Below are 22451 nucleotides of genomic sequence, written 5' to 3' on the forward strand. Positions count from 1 at the left end.
ACTATTGCTATTTGCTTTAAAATCAAAATAGAAGGAAGGAGGGAGGCAGGGGAGATGACACAGTTGCCTTCTAAGTGTCAGGACCTGTGTTCAAAGCCCCAGACATAGTATGCATCTGCTTGTCCCAATGCTCCTATAGTGATATGGGAGGCAGAGGCAGGAGAAGCCCTGAACATCATTGGCCTCTTAGCCAGTGTACATAGAGACAAACAAAAATGAGCACCAATATCCAAGGTTGTCCTCTGACCTCCATGTAAGTGCTGAGCACATGTGAATATACACTCATACATACACATGCACATGGATGGAGGAGAAGGGAGGGGGAGGAGAAAGGAGGGAGGGGGGAGGAGAAGGGAGGGAGGGGGAGGAAAAGACAGGGGAATGCTGAGAAAGGAGAGAGAACCAAAGATTTACTTTGAGATCTAAATAAACTTTAGTTTCTAAATTTACCAGTATTCTGTTTGTTTGGAATTTCTTTACTGTAATTTAAAAACCAGAATGTGCCCTTTTAAACTGGTAGCTACCTCTGTGTCTTATTCATTTGGCTCATTTCAGAAAATTGTAAAAGTTCAAATTCGAGAAGATTTGACTGAAGAACCGTTATCTCATTTGGCCTCCAGCACATTTGGAATTCTTGCTCCAGCACCTGAGCCTTCCATTAGTCATTTGACAAAACCCATTACAAAACCATCTTCCACAAAACTGGAAATTAGAAACAAGACAGTAATTTTTCCTCCAACAGCACCTGGTAAAACCTCAGGTATTGTATCACAAAATTAGGTAGATCGGATGCCAATTACTGCATGTAGTCTACTGCTTTGTTGTTAGTTTTGTTGTTGTTTTGTTTCATTTTTATATATCTCCTTATTGTTTTTGTATGCTAGGGACCTAAGCCAGGGCATCACACATGTTAGTGTTTTCCTGCTGAACTATACTTCTAGCCCCTTGTGCTAAAATTTAACCTTGAGTTTATAAGTACAAAACTTCTACTTAAGGAGAACATTATGGAGCCATTGACAGTCATTTCAGTAATGGGATGGATTTGAAAACACTGTCTTAAAATCTGAAGCTTGGACTTTTTGGTTTCATTGGATGGGTCATTACTATTCTGTTCCAACCAGGTCTTTGATCTAGTAGTTCTCTGACCTAGAAGAAGAAAGGAGATGGGTGTCTTAGGCTGAAGAGACACTATAACCACAGCAACTCTTAAAGAAAAATATTTAATTGGGGTTTGGCTTGAGGTTTAGGTTTATTATCATCATGGCAGGAAGCATGATAGCACACAGAGACATGATGCTAGAGAGTTTTACATCTAGATCAGCAGGCAGAGGAAGAGAGTGCTTCTGGGCCTGGTTTGGGCTTCTGAAGCACGAAAGCCTACCCCCGTTGACACACTTCCTCCAAAAAGACCACACCTCCCCAATAGTGCCATTCCCTGTCAGCCTGTGGAGGCCATTTTCATTCAAACCATCACAGTGGCTTGGACCTGATTGATTTTTAAGGTCCTCAAGTGGCTAGGTACACTGCTAAATTTCCCCGTGTGCTAAGGGGCTGTTGTAACCATCACCATCACAAGCACACTGAGGGGGGATTCAGTCGTGCATCTGTTCAGTTATGTATCTAAAGCAATGGGCTTGGTCTTCATTCAGCAGGTACTCTGTAGTAATGTTTTTATCTTTATCTCTTTTTCCTCCTTGCTGACCTTTGCTAAATGAGTAGTGGTATTTGGGTGTTCTAGAAAGGATTTGGGTCCCTGTCTCACTGAGACAAAAAGTACTTCCCTTTGACTCTGTTTCCTTCTTTGTAGGTCTCTCCTGGACGTTGCCATTTATCCCCAGTAGCTCATGCTGCTCTCACTCTATCTGGGGACTTTGCCTGTCTTTCTCCTACTACAGGAATTTCAGTCTTTTCAACCTTGTCGAAGTCTCCATTCTAAGGCTCACACCATTCATGCCCTCTAGCACTTGCCTCAGGTCCCTCTTTTCTCAGACCCCTTGAATCTTGTGGCCTGTGCTGGTAATAGTTGTCTTCCCTCTTTTTCTTGATAAGCCTTGCCTTCCTGTTAAGCCATGGTTAAACCTAGTTGTCTGACCACTTGTGTTCCCCCTTCAGTATCAGGACATTGCTGGGCAAAACCATATAAGGCTTTGCCAACAGATTCATAGTCCCAGATGCTGTTATATCATATGTTCTCATCAATAGCCAATGCTATTCCGGGTCCTCTCACTTATTACAACTTCTGGCTTTGCCTCACACATAGAGAAGTCATTAGACTAAATGAAATCTCTCTGTTTTCTGTCGTAAAGGAAGCCTTCGGCTTAAATGTAGGCCCATCTACTCTGCTTTCTCAGGAGCTCTCCCTGGCCTGTCCTTTGCTTGTCCTTCATTTCTCCTTTCCTTTTGGCTCCTTTCAATGAGCCCACAGTGTGCTACCATTACAGACATTTTACATTGCCCTCTTATTTGTCTGCAACTGCCAACTTCCTCAGCACACCCATTGGTAGAAGGATCCTGTTCCCTGCCTTCCCTTTCTTAGTTTTGCTAGCTGCCATCACCACATTGATGGCCAGCTTGATAGGAGCTCCCAGAAGAGCTGTTTTGCCAGGGCTATAGTCCATGTTAGGTGAAGCCTCCCTCCTTGGATCACTTCACAGCTGGGTGCTGATGCATTCTCTTGCTTTGTTCCTTTCAGAATTCTTTGAGAATTTTATGCAACTGAACCCTGGGCCCACTGATGTCCTGTTCCTATTATACTCTGCTGCCACCTGTGCCCTTCCTCCTCCTTTTTGCTTTCCCTGAGAGAGCCTATAAACTGGCTGGTGACTGCTGTGTGCTCAGGTGATGTGTTCTTAGAGGTGTTGGATCCAGGATAGAACCTGCTTCTCCTCTAGTTTGACCATGTGAATCATTGACACCTGTTCTCCCATTCCATTATAATCTCATTTTTGTGTTTCAGCTCTTCAATATCTTTGTATTATACTTTTGAAAAAAAATCCAAAACAGGATATTTGACACACCTGATTGTCTAGAAAATTCTGTACTTTCCATTGGACTATAAGGTTATGAAGTTTGTCACAGAGCTGCTTGCCACTAGCCTTTCAGAATCAAGTGCTGCATTTTTTTTTTTCTTCTTTTCAGAGAACTTTGTGGAACTAGCGAATGGTGGCCCCACAGATGTGAAATGGCACCTGTCATCTTTTGCTCCCCCATATGTCAAGGTCAGTCATCTCGCTGTTCAGACTCTGTGATGTCTGAATACAAGGACAGGTTGACGTGTTGGTTGTGCCACCAGTTTACTCCTGCTTTTCTGTAGGTAGGGATGACGTGTATTCAGCTTTTTTCGACAGATAATTCTGAGAGCCAAATTAGAAAACTTATTTAAAAATGCAAAACAAAACAAAAATGTTTGCTCCATTTAATTCTCCTAGTCCTGATTTTTATCTGAAGTAACTTAATTAGAGAAGTGTTAAGGGTTTTATTTTGAGCCTGTGTGTGCACACACTGCTTCTGTTTCATGTGAACTGTGCCCTGTGTTCACTCATCATTGTACTGTCATGGTTTGGCCATGGGAGCTGCTGTGGGTGGGGGGAGCGCTCTGCTCTTGGCCTGCCACCTGCTACATAGCTCTTCCAGTGGTACTACCCACAGAGAACAGCTTGTCACTTGTATGGCTTAGTCTTTTGTGACACTGTTTGTTGTTGTTGTTTTGTTCTGTTACAGCAAGATCTCTTTGTAGCATTGGCTGGCCTTGAACTCTGTAGTTTTGGCCTTAAATTTGGCCTTAAATTCATAGAGATCCTTCTGCCTCTGCCTTCTAAATGCTGGGATTAAAGGTGTGTACTACCATGCCTGCCTGTGACACAGTTTTAAGGTAGGTAGTTACTGGATTTATTGCAATAATGATTTAGTTTTGCAGGAGTATTAAAATATACATACATTCAGCAGTTTTGGGGAAGACAATAATTTAACATTTTAAATAGCATCAAGCTCACAGTGGACAGATTTAACCTTCTATGTGCTGGTGACAGCTGATGTATTGGCATGTGCAGAGCTTAAATGGGGAGGAGGCTCTTAGGAATATACTGAGTGTTCCTGACCTATTTTTGAGATGGATTTGTCCTTTCCTCCGTAACTTTAACAAAAATAGGATCTCTTTGATTAATTTATTGGATGTTTTTTAAATTATTTGAATAATAATTAAATAGTCATTTAATTTTTAAATGATTATTTTCCAGAGAATTGATGAAACTGGAGATGTTTTTAGAGCTACCTACACAGTGTTCAGATGTTGTCCCATTTCTGGCACACTGGAAGGTTATAGAATCCAAAAGGTGAGTTTTGGAAGTTTCTCATAGACAGCCTGTAAGAGTATAATATTATTCTAGTAGGAGTGAATCATGTGACCTGGGCACTTCAGTTTGTCTCCTGCAGACCAGAGCTGGCCTTAGAGCCAGCTGTCCACTGGAGAAGAGGTCTGCTTGTTACAAGCATACTACTGTTGTGCTGTAGCAGGAAGTCTGCTTCCAGAGAAGTGTTAGCTGAATAGTCCAAGTATGGTGATTAAGGGTTGCAGCTGCAAGTGTTTATAATAAACTTCACTGATGAAGACAATAGTTTTGTCTACCAACTATAGCCACTGAAACTTCCGTTCTTCAGAAAAAATCCAACATTCACAGCATAGTTATCAATATATTTTTATGGATAGCAATCCTTCCAATTGTTGTGAACTTTTATTTATTTTAGAAGTATGATTTTTAAAATTATTTTTTATTTTTTGAGATGTCATTTTCTCCTTCCCCTCCTCCCTCCAAAACTTATTACTCCTCATTATCTTTGAATTTCATGACCTCTTTTTTTAAAAAAATTAATTTTTTTATATTAATTAGTTTATTTATTTTGTATCCCAGCTCTATCCCCCTCCCTTTCTCCTAATTCCATTCTCCCTTTCTCATCTCCTCCCTGCTCCTCTCTAAGTCCACTGATAGGGGAGGTCCTTCTCCCCTTCCATCTGGCCGTAGCTTATCAGGTCTCAACAGGACTAGCTGCAATGTCCTACTCTGTGGCCTACCAAGGCAGTTCCTCCCTTGGGGATGGGGAGGTCAAAGAGCCAGCCACTGAGTTCATGTCAGAGACAATCCCTCTTTTTCATTATTTGTTGTTACATACATAGTCCTACTCAAAACCTTAGCCAGAGGCCTGGAGAAATGGCTCGGTTGTTAGGAGCACTTCCTGCAGCACTTCTTGCAGAGGACCAGAGTTTGTTGCCCAGCACTCATGTTGTGTGGCTCATAACTGCCTGTATCTCTAGCTTCCAGGGATCTGACTCAACTGGCCTCTGGATATGCACACACATACATGCACATAAAAATGAAAAACAAAGCTTACCTTGGCTTTAAGTTTTTTAATTGTGTTTTGTTTTATTTGTGGGTTTAAGTGGTGTTATTTTTTTTTACTCTTCAGAAAAGTTGCTGTATTTAAAAATACTCCTCTCAGAGCAAAAAGAGGAATGCTGTAGAATTTTAAATGAACTGGGAACAGAGAGTGAGTTGAAGGAAGGCCTAAAAACTTTTGTCTTGTCAGAATTAGAATCGAGGGTTCCATAATTACTCTGAAATCCATTTGATGTTGTGTTTATGGTTAGAAATTTATGGGACAGGAACTCCAGGGTCTCTCAGATTTATTTCAGATCAGTTTAATTGTGGCCACAATGTAACGCTTGTGCCTGTCCCTCATCTTCAGGCCAGTTTCTTAGTTTCAGGGGTTACACATGCTCATGACATGCTGACCATCCATCAGTGGTGATGTGAAATCCAGCTTGAGAGTAATAAACAATGTCAGAGCTAATAGAAAAGTTGATGTTGGCTTCATCCAGGATGTGAGAAGGTGGTGCCTTGTATATATTCTATCACAAAATAAGCAGGAAAATGTGTGCATGTGTGTGTTGGATGGGATCTTTTTTATTTTTTATTTATTTTTATTTTTTTAAGGTTTCAGTCTGCTTTAGGCCTTTTATCTCTGAAACTAAGCATTTGCTTTCTGGTTGTATGTCCCCATACAGCCGCCTTTTACTTCTCTTTGTTCATATACTTTAGTTTCCTGTTGGTTTTGTTTTAAAGTTGATGGAGTGGTCCTGAATTTATGTAGATACATATCCAGGGGATCCACAGTAATGAAAATAGCATGGAAAAAAAAATCACAGCAATGTAGGAGGACTTACAGTTCTCATTTTCAAAACCTAAAAAGCCGAAGTACTGTCCCAAGAAGGTGAATGGAGTACAGAAGGGAATGGCTTAGAACTGAGCCCTCATGTCTGTGATCAGTTGATATTCTTGATTAGGGAACTAAGGCAAAGTGAAGAAATAGAACAAATGGCAGTGGGATAACAAGGTACACTAGGTCAAACATGATCCTCACCTGTTACATTACTTTGCTCATTGCAATAATAAAATACCTGACAAGAAGCAGCCTAAAGGGTGGAAGTTTATTTTGGCTCACAGGTTGAAGGGACCCAGTCCTTTATGGAGGACTGACATGGTGAGAGGACTGTGCAGCTGGGACTCCTTACCGCCTCACGTCTTGGCAGAATAAGCAGCAGGGAGTGCACAGGAAGGTGGCCTGAGCTATAAAACCTCAAAGCCTGTCCCTAGTGATTCATTTCCTTTAGTCAGACTCAACTGCCTGACAGTTCCTCAGCCTTCTAAAACAGCACCACAAACTGGATACCAAGTGTTCAAATGTGAAACTGTAGGGGACATTACACATGTAAACTACAGTTACTGTATAGAAAAATTAACTCAAATGGGTCTTAAATGTAAAAGCAAAAAGTAATAAAGCCCTTAGAAAATATGTACAAACAAATCTTCATGGCCTTTGAATTATGCCCTGGTCCCTTAAGTATGACACCAGTAAAGTGTGAAAGTGTGGTGAATTGTTAAAATTAGTAATACTTGTTCATGTAATCAACTCTATAAAATAAAAGATCTACAAGGTGGGAGAAATATTTGAAAATCGTGAATTTGTCAAAGGACTTACATTCATAATATTTAACACTTATGCCTTAGACAAATGACCTGATTTCTAAAATGAGCCAAGGATTCAGATAGATGTTTCTCCAGGAAGATATGCAGTGGCCAGTAACTCAAAACACTTCGAATTGTTCTACACTAGTCATTTGTAAAATGCAATCAAAGTCAGAAATGAGCTGTCACTTGCTAATCTGTTTAAGATGTGATCTTAAAAACAACCAGTAGCTTCACTGAGCACATAGAGAAAATGGAATTCTTTTGTGTTGCTTTAGGAATGTGTTAGAATATGGTATAGTCATGTAAAAAGGTTTGAAACTTTTTAATTTTTAATGATGGAAATGAAAATATATCTAAAAGTGAAGTTTCTGGAAAAACTGTTCTTTCCTGTGTTGTATTGTTCTTCAAACTTGACTTTGGCCTCCCGCCTGGTCTTGCATTTCAGAGCTGAGTCTCTAAAGACATCCTTGTTGACAAAAGTTTTGTTCAAGGGCATGTCCACAGAGTACCTTGTGGGCATGAGGTGACTGTAGTTATAAACTTTCGCAAAGGACTTGATCTTTGATCTCTTGGCCATTTTCTTTGTGCCCATGGCAGTTCTCACTTTTCTATGATAGTAGTTGATTCCAGCCACTAGGGCATGGCTGTAAGAGCTCTCTGAGGTGCCATCATCAGTATTCTTCCCATGACGGCTTTTTGTCTAGCCACGACCAGCACCACTTTTCCCGGTGTCATGAACTTTCCCATTTCGACAGTAAGCAGCAGGCACCCAGCAAAAAGCAGTTTGACAGTTCTGAAAGGTAGAATTTCAGTAGGCCATAGTACTTCCACTTCGTGTTTTCTTTCTTTTGGCTTTTCAAAACAGGGTTTCTCTGTGTAGCCCTGGCTGTCCTGGACTTGCTTTGCTAGACCAGGCTGGCCTCAAACTCATAGCAATCTGCCTGCCTTTGCCTCCCTTAGTTCTGGGATTATGGGCGTGTGCCACCATGCCTGGCTTGGGTATATACTTTTGAATAAATGCAAATGGCTGCTGGACATGGTGATTCATACTTTTAATTCCAACACTCTGGAGGCAGAAACAGGTGAATCTGAATTTGAAGCAGCCTGTTCTATATAGGGAGTTCCAGGGCAGCCAGGGCTGCTGTCTTAGTTCTCTGTTGCTGTACTAAGACACTGTGACCAAAGCAACTTAGGACTTAGAGGTTCAGAGCCCGTGACTGTCATGGTAGGGAATGTGGCAGTAGGCAAGCAGGCGTGACAGTGCAGCAGTAATGAGAGCTTACATTTTGATCCACAAGCATTCAGCACAGAGCTAACTGGGCCTGGTACAGACTTTCCGCCATGATAGACCTCTAACAAGTCGACTTTCTGATCTCTCCCAAACAGTTCCACCAACTGGATATCCCAGTATTCAAATATATGAGTCCACTGTAGCTATTTTCTTAAAAAAAAAAAAAATCTAATGGATATACAAATATTCACGGCAACATTGTTTACTATAGCTGTAATAGGTGGAAAAACTAAAAAATCTATCAATTTATGTATCCATCAGGATTCTGGAAACATGGCTCAGTGGTTAAGAGCACTAGTTGCTCTTCTTCTAGAGGACATAGGTTCAATTCCCAGTACCCATATGGTGGCTCACAACTGTCTGTAACCCTTATTCCAAGGAATCCAACACCCCCTTTTGGCTTCTACAGGGATCAGGCTAGCACACTCTGCATCGACATGCATACAGGCAAAACACTTATACATAGGAAGAAAAAGATCCATTAAGTTTATGCGCTGTCCATATACTCCTGGGTATGAGGCCGTCCACTGAAACTTAGACAACTTAGCAGTTTTCAGGGCGTGGATTGAGTATGATAGATAGTAATAATACATGTTTTTTCCTCTTTGTTTTGCTTTGGATTTAATTTTTAGAGTTCTGACTTTTACAAATTGCATATTTTGTACCTGAGTAGGATGTTATTGTTTTCATGATTGGCCCCTCTGCTTCATTGTGTTTAATTCCCTGGACTGGATGTTCTCACCTGGGTCTGTTCTGTCTTTCCCTCTAAGCTCTCAGAATCTGCAGTGGCAGGAATAAGGTTACGTGTTCACATGAACCTTACATGTTTTAATGTTTAGTCCAGACTCAGACTCAGAGATACTCATTGGTGATCACAGCTATTAATACTCTTAAATTTGTAGCTAAAGCCAAGGCTTTTTTTTTTTTTAAGCCAAGGCTTTTAAACACTAACTTTATAAAGCACTACTTTAAAATATTGCCACATTGTTATCATAGTAAGATGGCAAGTTTTTCCCCCAGGATATCCAAAAATGGAGTGAGTGGGCAGAGAGTGGAGGGAAAATGGGGGGGGGGCTTATTTGCCCTATGGGAGCAACAACTTACATAGGAAAGTAGAGTACAGCCCTGTGCCCTACACAAGGTGCCAGCTCAGAGACTGTCAACAAGTGTTACAGCTTGAAGTCTTCAGAGGGTCTCAGGATGCCAACTAAGAGCAATTCCTTGCAGAGCAGTCTGCAGAAAGCAGGTTACAGCAACCTCGCTCGAGTCTTGGGGGCTGGGACAAAAATAAGTTCGCCCACCTGCAGCTGTAGGTTGAATCCTTGAGGCTGAGGGCGGAGCATTAGGAGTTCCAGTGAGTTCCTCACTTGAAGCAGAAGCTGCCACTGTGGCAGGTCACCAGGGGGTCTGTTTGGAAGGCAGTCTTCTTTTCTGGCTGCAGAACAGGCTGAGTGGATTCTGTCTGGGAACCTTCCTTCTCTTCCCCCTCAGAAAATCTAACCCATATATCCGACTTTATCAAGTTCTCCCTTTCTATCAAACCTAGGAGGGGCAAGAGAAAGCTTACCAAAACTCAAGGGTGTACTCAGCTAGGTCAGTGGAGGGAAGCAGATACTTAGTTTTCAAAAGGGAACCCCAAGATTTTCTCAGCTGTGGGTGGCTAATGAATGTTGCAGAGAGAGGGGCTGCTTTTGTTGCTATGGTGGTGGAGCTGTCTATCCTTAGCAGACAGACCTTCACTTATTAGGGGCTGCAGCCTGCTTCCTGACTCCAGTCGCACTGTGGGTTCTTCCTCTCAGTCTTCTTTTGTTCAGTGTGGTTTTGATTCATTCTAGTCACCACCCCAATGACTCTGGGACTTTTCACATGTTAGGCTGTCAAACATAGCCTCCTGCTTTTGGGGATTCTTGCATGGATTCAGTAGCAACTGGGATCCCCCCCGCCTTGCTTTCTCAGCCGCTGCAGGGAAGTACTTGACTGTTAGAAGGTGGCAGCTCTGTTTGTTGGTTGGTGGGAACCCATCCAGTCACTTGTGACTGTGGGGGCTGCCTTTGGACACTGCTTATATGAGAAGCAGGGGTTTGGTAGTTACTGCTGTAAAGGTCCAGGTGTCTTCACGCCCAGGGTTCTTGGGCCCTGGATACTGTTACAGACCTCAGATTACTGTTGAGAGCTTTTCTCTTGCTGTCAACAGCCAAAATTGCCACTGGGGCCCCCTTTAGCCCTGCAATTGAGCATTCACAGGCTAGACATGTGCAGTTTGTTTATATGTGTAAGCTGTACACGCAGGGCAGCTAGCTCTGACTAGCATTCTGAATTACTTCCCGTATGAGCTATTATAGTTTAGCACTATCTGGTCACCCTCACCTTCACTATTCTCATGTGCACACTAAGGCCGCAGTAAGGAGGTTAAAGAGAGTAGATTGTCTTCATGGTGGGATTTTCCTCCGGTCACACAGCTAGCTCTAATAGTATGAAAACTCTATTCCTCCAAAAAAGCATATACTGTACATTTGAGGGAAATGTTGTATACAGCTTTAAACAGAAATATATTTTGGATATGTTATACTAGTGATAAAATTGTTAAAATAATTCTTTTAATAAAATTATTTTAAAAGGTTATATGAATGAATGTTTTTATTCACGTATATCTGTGTACTGTGTATATGCAGTGCTTGAGGAGGCCACAAGAGGGTATCAGATCCCTTAGAACTAGAGTTATGAATGGCTGTGACTAATCAGGTGAGTGCTGAGACTCCAACCTAGGTTCTCTGTTCTTAACCATGGAGCATCTCTCAAGCCCTCAAGTTCATTATTTTCAGAGGTAAAACTAGCCAGTATAGATGCATTTGTCAACTTTACTTGGTTCACACCAAACTTTGAAATTCTGATCTGTGTGTAAAGATATGTGTGTCTTCCCTTGTGTGTTTTGTAGGTCTCCGTCATGTTTCTGCCCAGACAGAGAGGAAATTATTCCCAGTTTTGGGATGTTGAGTGCCACCCTGCTAAAGAACCTCACATGAAACACACACTGAGATTCCAGCTGTCTGGCCAGGTGAGTATTGTCCTAGATACAGTAAACAACTGGTTGCATATATTAAGTGAAAAAAGTGAAAAAAAAAAACATATTAAGTGAAAAAAACATCTGAAAACTCACAATTGTTTCATATGTTTTCACTTTCACTAACTTGTTGTTAGTTATATCTTAAGTTTCCTGTCAGTCTTTATTAATTAACATCTTTTTAGTCTGCATTTGGTTCTATTGCCTATACTCCACATGAACCCATGTTTTACTTAATTATGTAAGTTGTAATGTGTGTGGGGGTGTCATTGGTACTTGGGGCAGCAGAGCTAGATGATACACCAAACAAAGTTTGCAATTCAAGGGATTTATAAACAGTCATGTCTTTACAGTTTTTTAAAGGAAATAAATGGAATTTCGTAAGGAAATGTTTTGTGCTTTCTGTGCATTTCTCTTCCCACTTTGTGTTTTTTGTTTTGTTTTGTTTTGTTTTTTCTATACAGAGCATCAGAGCAGAAAATGATTCTGAAGACTCATGTTCCAGTGGTAGCCTCATTAAAGTAGATAATGCAGTCGTGTGCCGGAGGCATACTGTGTCTGAGACCTCTCCTCACATATCTGGGTGTGTACACTGTGTCCATCTTGAGAGTTTCTGCCCATGTCAGTGAGGTATAGGTGTAGCACTAACATGTCTTTGTGTTACAAGAGCCACTTCCACTCTTAACCAAGACAGCATCTCTCTCCTCTGAAAAGTTCTAATATGTCCTTTTGAAGTCAAAACCTGCTCTATTCTGGCTTCTGTCATCATAGGATTAATTTTGCTTGCGCTTCATAATCATGTACATTTTTGTGTCTGGCGTCTTTCAACATTACATTATGATTCATTAATGCTTTGAGCATGCAAAGAACTTATTCTTTTTTATTGTTTTATATTTCAGTGACCTATAATTTGGGACTATTATGAATTAAGGAACTATAAACACTATTTTATGTACACTTCTTTTTTGAGGAGGGTCTTTGAGATGGGTCTCACTATGTAGGGTCTGGCTGTCCTTGAACTCACAGAGGTCCAACTACCCTCCGCCTCTTGAGTTCTGGGATTAAAGGCATGACTTTCATGTACATTTCTGAGGATAAATGTTTTTATTTCCCCAAATTGCTGGGTCACATGATAAGCATATATTTAACTTTAAAACAAGTTGGCAAATAGTTTTCCCAAATAGTTGCACTGTTTTATATTTCTGTAAGAAGAGACTGAAAGGAGATTCTGGGGCTGGAGAGATGGTATAGCAGTACTAGCGCTTGCAGCTCTTGCAGGAGACGAGTATAGTGACAGCTCCTTGTCAGGTAGTTACAACTGCCTGTAACTCAGGGTCCAAGAGGTAAAGTGCTCTCCTCTGGCCTGCACGGGCACTGCACACACAGGGCCTTACAGACATACAGACGTGCATACGAACACAAATAAAAACAATCAAACTTAAGAAAGTGGGTCTTTTTGTTTGTTTGTTTGTTTTGGTCAGATTAGCCTACATTTGCTATATAGCAGAGGATGACGTTAAACTTCTCATCTCCTACCTCTACTTCCCAAGGATGAAATGGGTTTACAGGCCTAAACAATCATGCCCAGATTGAAAGTACATCATTATTTTTTTAAGATTGATATTATTTTTAATTTGATGAGTATGTGTGTTTGTGTGAATGTATGCTACTTAAGTACAGGTGGTCTTGGAGTACAGAATAAGGCATCAGATCTAGAACTTGAGTTATAGGCAGTGTGAACCACTGTGTGGGTGAGAACAAGCTCGGGCCCTCTGCCACAGCAGGAAGTGCTCTCCAGCTCTGAAAGTACATACCACCAATTTATACTGTTTTAGTGGTAATATTTATCATATCCAATGAAAATCTTTCTTATGACAGATGAATAATTGTTTAATTTATTTCTGGAAGAAGATTTTTAGAAGAAGGAAATATATTAAAACCTGCTAAGTTTAATATATAAATTTGGTCACCTGTCTTCTAATGCTAGCAATAATGCATTTTGTTTGAAAGAAATTAGAACACTTCATAAAGTGTTTCTTCTATCCACTTATCTGTTCGTCTCATATTCTTTGAACTCTGACGATGCTCAAAGATGCTACAGATGAGGGTAGGGGTGGTGTTGAGTTGCCCTAGTCTCACCTACTCAGTTTTTAAATGGAGGAGTCCTGATAGTCCTTGCCTTTATACTGGTAAGTGTGATCATAAGCTCTGAAAAATACTGGGGAAGTTAACAGGAAATGTGACAGACAGTTAACTGCCTGGGGTAAGTGTCATGTTAGCAGTTTCGAAGTCCAGAGAGTGGTTAGAGAGCAGATTGACAGAAAGTCAGTGTATAGAATTAGGACTGAATCAGACAGTGTACCCATTTCCATGGGAAAGGTCAAAGGTCAGCAGAAAGGTCAGCATCTTTGGACAATTTAGAAGAGCCCATGGAAATAGTGATCCAGATGACAAGAACTGAAGCAAAAATGGGGAAGACGGTGCATTTGCAGTGCTCATAACCCAGCCCACCTGTTAGAGCCTCCCTATGGCATCATTACCTAGACTAGAGAAGCTCCAGTACAGGGAGGGTCCCTGAGTTGGAGAGACAGCACAGAGCTGCATTGTACATCATAGTCCATGAAGACATGTTACAGACTCAATGATTGCCTTTCATTGTCACCCTGTTTCCAAAGCAGACATCTTGACCTGAGTCGTCATGGAGTGTATGCCCCAAAGGATGTCTACCTGTTCCCGCCAACCACAGTTGGGGAATCCAGTACACTGAAAGTCAATTTGCGAAATAATTCATTTTTTACTCATGCAGTAAGTTGAAAATGTTACTGTGGGGTTTCAAAAAATCATTTTCTTAGCCAGGCATGATAACCTATAATCCCAGCACCCAGGGAGGCAGAGGCAGGTGAATTTCTGCAAGCTTGAGGCCAGCCTGGTCTACAAAGTGAGTCCAGGACAGCCAAGCTGTCTCAGGAAAAAATATATATATATATTTTTTTTCTTAAAGATTAGAAATTTATTCTGTTTATTTCATTTGTAATGCATTAATTTTAAAAATGCTTTAATAGTGTATTTGAAAAGAAATTCATACTGTTTTATTTGAAAGTCAAATTTTAAAAAGTTTATTTTCCCCCCTGTAGTCTCTGCCACATAATACATTTATAGATAGCATTTACGTTAGTCAAAACCTTCTCATGTTAAAACTCTTTTAAATGTGTTTCTGTTATAAAAGTTTCTGTTGCCCTGCCTAATTTTTTGACTGAACTAAATTTACACAGTGTATTTTTAAAGCAAAGCCAAGGTTTATATATGACAAATACCGAATTTTCATACCATCACAAACTGTTTTCTGTTAATTTCCAGCTGAAGTTTTTCAGCCCCAGAGAGCCTTTCTACATCAAGCATTCCAAATACTCTTTGAGGTGAGTTTAGCAAGAATCACTCTGTTCTTCTAAAGGGTGGGGTACAGGACCTGCCTCTTGGGGTTGAGGACTCCTTGGCAGCTTCCCTTTTTCATTGCCGGCAATGAGGAGCTTTTTACTCACACTCTTCACAGGTAACCAAGGAAGCAAAGAATCATGCCTGAGTTGTGTCATTAGTCTTTGTGGATCACCTGACAGTGTGGTGGCCCCAAAGGCTTTGATCCAGTGCTAATCCCTCTTACTCAGTTTTGTCTACAGCAGACGTAGCTTGATAACCTCAGAGTTAACTTGTAATAGTCCCTGCCTTAGATGCTGTTTTCACCAGTCAGTGCTGAGATCAGGAATGTAGATTCTCACTAGTTGAGACAGAAATTCTGAAGTGAATAAGGGAAACATTATTGTTAAGTTGCCCAGTGGTTTTCCTTGGGTACCATCTGGCCACTAGGTTATTCTTAAGTCTAGACCGTGTGTTCTTCTGGTTTGTGATATTACAGGTGTTAGCCAGAAAACGACCAGGTCTAAGATAAGTTTGTGGGGTGGGTCGCAGCATTCAGTCTGTTGCTGGTAATAGAATTAGTTACTGTTGAGGCACTACACATTTGTTAAATACTGACATCACCTAAATTCAAATGTAATTTTGACAAGTGAAATGTCAGATTATTTCATGTTTTGCTTCATCTCAATTTTTAACAAGAGTAGTTTTTCTGTTTGAAGCTGCCTGGCTTTAGTCATCATATTGCTGCTGTTTGCTGTAGATTGCATTGTAACAGCCCCAGTTTTACTCAGCTTCCAAAAACCATTTTTAAACTGTAGAAAGTGTAGACAATTGCGGTGGCACACACCTGTAACTTCCTATAAATACCCTGAGAGCTTGTAGCAATTGGAAGCTGCCTTGGGCTACAGTGACAAGACTGTCCCTAAAAAAAAAAAAAAAGTGTTTATTGTTACACAGGTCAAAGTAAACATTATTATAGAGTACATACCATGCATGTCTTTCTGGGTTACCTCACTCAGGATGAACTTTTCTAGCCTGCAAGTTGCATGATGTCTTTGTTTTTAATAGCTGAGTAGTATTTCGTTGTGTAAATGTGAACATAGTTGGGCAGGAGTCCTTGTGGTATGGTGGAGCATCTTTTGGGTATATGTCCAGGGGAGGTAGAGCTGGGTCTTGAGGTAGATCTATTCTCAAGTTTCCGAGAAATCTTGAGATTCATCTCCACAGTGGTTATACAAGTTTGGTATTTGTGGACTTCTTCCCTTAGAGCTAGAAAATGTTGTCTTAAGTTGAAGCCTATTTTATGTACAACCTGGGTGTTTTAGCTATTTTTCTCATAGATGTGACAAAATTCTTAACAAAAAAAGCAACTTTTATTTCAATTCACAGTTTGATTCCACCACGGTGGGCTAGTCACAGAGGCAGGATTGTGAGATTCCTAAATAAATCACATTGGATCCACAGTCAGGAAGCAAAAGAAAGAGGTGTGCTGGTGTTCAGCTTGCTTGCTTATTGCTCAGAGCAGGACCCCAGCTCATGGAGTGGTGCTGTGCATAATTTGTGTAGGTCTTCCACCCAAATTTACTCAGTCCAAAAACTACCACTCAGGCCTTAGATTACTAGATCCTGTCTGGCTGACAGTGTTAATTATCATATTGGAGCATATTTACGGCATCTAAGGAAACTTAGAAACACAAGAGCGTATACTTTTTTTGTTTTGATTTTTGAAGAATGATTATTTTTAATTATGTGTATGTGGGGGGAGGAGTTTACCATGCACTGGTGTGTGTGTGTGTGTGTGTGTGTGTGTGTACACACCACAAGTGAAAAGTGGACAGTTTTTCAGCAACTGGTTCTCTCTTCTTAAAAAGATTTATTTACATTTTCTGTGTATGAATTCTTGCCTGCACGTATGTATGTATGTGTAAACTGTGTACTTAGTGCCAGCTAATCCAGAAGAGGGCATTAGATCCCCTGGGATTGGTGTCACAGATTTAGTGAGCCACCATGTGGGTACTGGGCATTGAACCTGTGTCCTCAGCAGGAACAGCCAGTGCTCTTAACCACTGAGCCATCTCAGCGTGTTCTTCTGCATCTGAAAGCCAGTGCTTGCTTTCATTAGGAAACATTAATAACAATGTTTAGTAACAAACTAGCACTTTGACATTGTTAGTAAAAATAAATGCCACTTCTGATTGCCAGACTTCAAAATGTGTCACTTAGGGGAGAGACTAAGATTGCCACAAGGGAAAGCATGAAAAGCTACTGACTTTGACTAGTAGTGATTAAATCAAAAGTTGTATGGGCAGGGTATGCAGAAAGTATAGAAAGATGATTCACCATAGCCATAAAGTATATCTGGGACACAGTTTTATGGACAAGAACAATCCTCCATTAATATTGCTCTGAAACATAGAACTTTCTCGCCAGTCTATATAATTCAAAAATAAAGCTTCAAGAATACTTTTTATAAAATTATCAAATTTTAGCGCAAAATTGCACAGTAGTGTTGTGATAAGAATGGGATAGGTTTTAAGTTTGTTTTTTTTTAACAATACAATACGCTGCTTGAATGAAGTAAAGCCATGATTTTTAGCATTTTTTTTCTCACCTATAGGTAGATAGCGACGTATTTTTTGCATATGTGGTGAAGAGAAGCAAAATACATTTCCTTTTTCCTATTAATTGGCTATCCAGAGACAGTGTTCCAATATGTGTTAATCCTGTTGGCATATTTTATTTTGTTTGTTTTAGGGCTGGGGTGTAGCTCAGTGGGGGAGAGTGCTTAACCTTTATCATGTGTGAAGCCCTGAGTTCGATAACTAGCATCACAAAGCCCTAGTATGGGAGATGTGGGTAAGGATGTTTAAAGTTCTAAGTCTTTCTTGGTCATACAGCAAGTTTAAAAGCAGTTTGAACTACATGAAAACCCTGTCTCAAGAAAACCAAGTGCTGCAGATTAAACCACAGGCCTTAGGCATGCTCAGCAGACACTCTACAGCTGTACTATCTTGATTTTAGATTTTCCTTTCCTTTCTTTAATCTTGTTAGATATTAGCATTAAAAAATTAGAAGTATACTTGAGTATAGTGCTTCTTGGTTCTTTCATCAAGCCTGTGGCAGCACTGTACTGCAGTGGGTGACTGATACTGCTGTCACGTCTTCTCTCCACAGAGCCCGGCATTACATCCACATCCCGGTGCACTTCAGACCACAGCTGGTAGGCAGGTTTAAAGCTCTGCTCGTGATCCAGACAGACGAAGGCAAGAGTATTGCTATTCGACTAATTGGTGAAGCCGTTGGAAAAAGTTAATTAGAATACAGTTTATGTAAATGACCTATTATATTTTGGCAATCTCATTTTTCTACACTAAAATTATGCTGTTGTATATATTTTGTATGATAAATTCAATGTGTATAAATTATAGATTTGTTTTTAAAGAATTCAGCCCTGAAGCCCTGACTAAATATCATGTATCTAGCTCACAGTATTAACATTTTACAGGGGAGAAGGTTCTATTTTTGCACAGATTATGACATTCTGAATAAATATGACATGTTTTAATGTGGTATATTCAGAAATAAACTCAATATTTTAAACTGAACTTGTCTTTTTATATGCTGCCACAGTATTAAAATTAGAGTATTGCTTTATCCTGCTGATTGTTCTCAAGCTTCAGAGTGTGCTCTGATTTCTTTTCTTCTATTACAGTTTCCTTTCCCCTAAGAAATTTCTTCTGTCTGAGAGATGGCTGCTGAGATAGAGTCTTCATATTCTGTGTAAAGACAGTGGGAAAGCATGTTTGTTTCCTAGTGTCACTTACTGTATTTAGTGTTGGACACAACAGCTGCTCCAGATCCACTTTGGACATGACCTTTGCAGTTACGTATTGCCTGGCATTCTGTGACACCCAAAGGGAGGGCCTAAGGGGCAGTGCATGTGAGCTTAGGAAGGCAACATGCCACCCAAGAGGCGCAAGGTGAGTCACTGCCTCCTGCTAGTCACTGGTGCATCTCCTGACCGTGGCCACAGGCCCAGCCAGCTGCCTTCTGAGAAGTAGTATAAGCCCGCAACATAGGTTTTGGTACAATTGTGGCCCTGAGGTCTCAGCTAGGTAGCATTTTAAGCCTGGATAAAGTTGCCTGGACAACTTATATCCAAGTACACTTAAAAGGCAAGAATGTGAGTCTAATATTAAAGTGAATTTCTGCATTCTCATTTTTCTTTTGCCTAGAGATCGACTTGCAAAGCCAGATGTGATAACTCATGCCTGTAATGCCAACACTTAGGAACCTGAAGCAAAAGGATTGGCATGAGAGGCCAACCAATGATGCAATTGAAAAAAAAAAAAAAAAAAGAAAAGAAAAGAAAAGGAAAGAGTGGCCCTGGTGGCACACCTCTATAATCCCAGCACTCAGGGAGGCAGAAGCAGACAGATCTCTATGAGTTCAAGGCCAGCCTGGTCTACAAATCAAGTCCAGGACAGCCAGGGATACACAGAGAAATCCCATCTCAAAAAATAAAACAAAAACTTAAGAAAAAAAAAAGGTAGAAGGGAGAGAGATTTGCAGTTTTGCAAAACTTGTTTTTTGAGCCAGCAGCTCATGTAGCCCTGGCTCTCCTAGAACTCAGTTTGAAGAGCAGACTGGTCTTGAATTCCTGGAGATCTAGCTGCCTCTGCTTCCCAAAGTGCTGGGATCAAGGGTGTGTATGACCACACATGGCTCTGTGCAAAGAGTTTTCAGCCAGTTTTATTGTAGATTATGTCACATGATGTGACGTTTGTATGGGCATTTGACCACATTCAGCTTCAGAAATGTTAAGAGTAGTCTGTTTTGTAATGTTCCCTCTGCTTCTTCATTTTCTAAGGGTGTGTGCTGTTTGTTTCTGTGGAACTACTGCTTTGCCTTCCTGCTATATTCAGGAGGAGAAAAAGTATCAAAACAAATGGAACACTTTAAAAGTAACTCCACCTCCACAGTCCGTCTACTTTTTCTGGATCTTCAGTTTCTATGCCTCATCATCTTGGAAACATAACGTTTGGGGTCTTTACAGCAGCTGGCTATGAACAGTTGATTCCTGAGCCCGTCCCCACTGCTGAAGCAATAGCAGGCCACTGCCATGTTCATCAGAGTCACTAACTGTGCTCACGTCTAATGGGTGAGCTTCCAGGGCACTGCTTCCTGATGACCTTTCCATCTGGGAGCTGCTGCCAGGCTGCCTTTTGCTCTCCCCTTGTCTGGATACCAGTCTTCCTCTCCCTGGGTTCCATCCTGGCTCATGTGTCTGCTGGGTTATCAGATGGGCAGTTCCAAACTTTTGGTTTCCTATCAGCTCTACATGTGTTTCTCCCTGTTTTTGCTCAGCTTGGTAAATGACACTGTTTATCCCAGCCCTCAGCTAAAACCCTGGGTTTGGATGACTTGCCCTCATCCCCTAAGTTTGCCTCTCAGAGGAGTGTCTGAAGTAAGCCATCTTCAGGCCACTTTTATTTAGCATCTGCCACTGCAACCTTAGAGCCCCTTTTCACCATAAGCAGAGCTACCTCTTCCTGTAAACCACTGCCTGTGCCTCCTCCTTTTCACAACAGGAAGGCTTGCTCTGGGACCCGGACACCAGGAGACCTTCCATACTCTGCAGGGCCCTGCTTGTTTCTCTCACTGATCCATAGCTGGCCTGTCGGGTTCCCATAGCTGAGCCCTTCTTTCCTTATCTCAAAAGCTCTTTGGAGCATCGATGGTCCTTCCTGACTACTTTCACCCAGGGTCGGGGGAGTCTTCCTTGATCTGTCCTCCCCAGTGTCCTCCCCTCTTCATGTGATCTGTCTTAGGTGTTTCCTGGGTGAGCCTGCTTTGCTCAGCGGATGTAAGCTATGGAAAGTGGAAGGCCTGAGGCTCCTTGCTCATCAGGTACCCCTAACCCCTGGACACACTTGACATGGCATGCACATTGTCGGTGGCCATCTGGCAGCACCTGCCATAGCCACCATACACTCCCATTCTGGGAGGTTTTCATGCAGTGCCTACATGCTCATCCCTGTGTTTATAAACCCCACCTTCCTGGGAGGCATGATCCTTCCATTGCTGCCCCCGCCCCCAGCCACATCCAGGCTTCTTATGTGGCTTTCCTCTAGTTTCCCACACGTTTACCACCAGAGCTGGTTGACTGCTGACTGCCTTCCAAGAGCAGAGGGTGTAGGTACCTCTGTCATGCTTCTCAGTGACTTGGCAGACAATGGGCTTTTTATGTGGGGAGGCTGGCTGGGACAGGCGCTTTATTCCTACCGTGGTTTCCATCACAAAAGGAACATTTTAACAGGTGGCTTTATGGGAGCAGGCGTGGCTTAGAATTGATGCTTTCACAGACAGGCTAAATACAGAGAGGTTATTTGGCCAAAAGTCACATGGTTACAAGGTTAATTTTCCTAACTTGAGCACCCAGTTGTAGATAACAGAGGCTACTCTTGACATAATTAGTGAAAACGTTGGATTTTGTGATCACCTTAAAAGTTGTATTCTCTGATTGTGAGGCAGCCCCAGGATTGCCTTGTAGTGTATTCTGCTGGCTTAGCTTATGAGAGTCCACAGTAGTAAGGATGATCTTGTCAGGTAATAAACTCTGGGTTACGATGACTTTCTATGTATAATGAAAATATTTTATGGGAGAGAATCAATTAGGGCAGTTTCTTATGACTCTAAAATTGTTCTATTTGATCTTTCTGGTATTTTTTTTTTCTTTTTCAAGAAAGCATTTTTCTGTGTAGCCCTCAATGTCTTGGAACTCATTTTGTAGACCATGCTGGACTTGACCGCAGAGATCTATTTGCCTCTGTCTCCCCAGTGCTGGGATTATAGGCATGCGTTACCACTGCCCTGCTATTTGGTTTTTCTTTCTGTTTGTTTAAGGATTTGTTTATTTATGTTTGTAAGTGCTCTGTTTACATGTGTGCCTGCATGACAGAAGAGGGCATCAGATGCTATCTATCATAGATGGTTGTGAGCCACTGTGGCTGCTGGGGATTGAACTCAGGACCTCTGCAACAGCAGCCAGTGCTCTTAAGTGCTGAGCCAACTCTCCAGCCCCTTATTGGCCTTCCTCCTTTTTCAATTCAGCTATTTGTGAGTTTTGATACTAAACATGGAAGAGTCTTTAATTTACAAAGGTTTGATGACAGTCTTGATCTGAAGCCAGAAACTAGTTTCTCAGCCTCTTCCTGGACTGTTTTCTGTCTGTCCTTTTCCTCAGTGAGAGCTGACACATTAATCTTGAAGGTTGGGAGCTGTGGTTGGGTTGGATATCTGTATTTCATGCTGCTTCACCAACTAGTCAGAGACATACTGGCACCTGAACATGTGACTGTAAATTTTATACAAGTCATCTTTTTAAGTTTCCTAGCTGGCTTTTATTGAATTGAAATGCCGCTTTGTAAATTTCTACCCCAATTCTGGCTGCTTACCAGTTTACCTTGTGTGGGTCAGGACTCTTTGTCTCCAAATCTCTAACTACATCCAGAAATCTCACAGAACCACTACTGTCCTGCTAGGGACATATTGCATTAGTGAGCTAAACAATTAAAGTATTATTGTTATTTTATTTTATTTTTTATTTTTATTTATTTACTTATTTATTTTTTACTGGTTAAGTCAATTTATTAACATAGTTGAC

At 41.2% G+C, this 22451-nt stretch overlaps 1 protein-coding gene across 2 annotated transcripts in view; it reads left to right on the forward strand.

Annotated features, from left to right (window-relative positions):
• Cep192 (centrosomal protein 192) overlaps window positions 1–18390 on the forward strand; it is a 93589-nt gene extending 75199 nt beyond the window's left edge. The window contains exons 37-44 of one of the 2 annotated variants that reach the window (XM_055622517.1): window positions 556–760; window positions 3139–3218; window positions 4236–4331; window positions 11249–11368; window positions 11839–11957; window positions 14050–14179; window positions 14732–14790; window positions 17960–18390. In XM_055622517.1, the coding sequence (XP_055478492.1) occupies window positions 556–760; window positions 3139–3218; window positions 4236–4331; window positions 11249–11368; window positions 11839–11957; window positions 14050–14179; window positions 14732–14790; window positions 17960–18098 (948 nt within the window). In that variant the 3' untranslated portion in view covers window positions 18099–18390. The remainder of the gene's footprint in view (window positions 1–555; window positions 761–3138; window positions 3219–4235; window positions 4332–11248; window positions 11369–11838; window positions 11958–14049; window positions 14180–14731; window positions 14791–17959) is intronic. The other variant, XM_055622518.1, reaches the window with a different exon arrangement.
• Window positions 18391–22451: the final 4061 nt, after the last annotated feature.

The sequence above is a fragment of the Psammomys obesus genome, unplaced genomic scaffold, assembly GCF_907164565.1.
Source record: "Psammomys obesus unplaced genomic scaffold, mPsaObe1.curated_primary_1811, whole genome shotgun sequence".
NCBI lineage: Eukaryota > Metazoa > Chordata > Mammalia > Rodentia > Muridae > Psammomys > Psammomys obesus.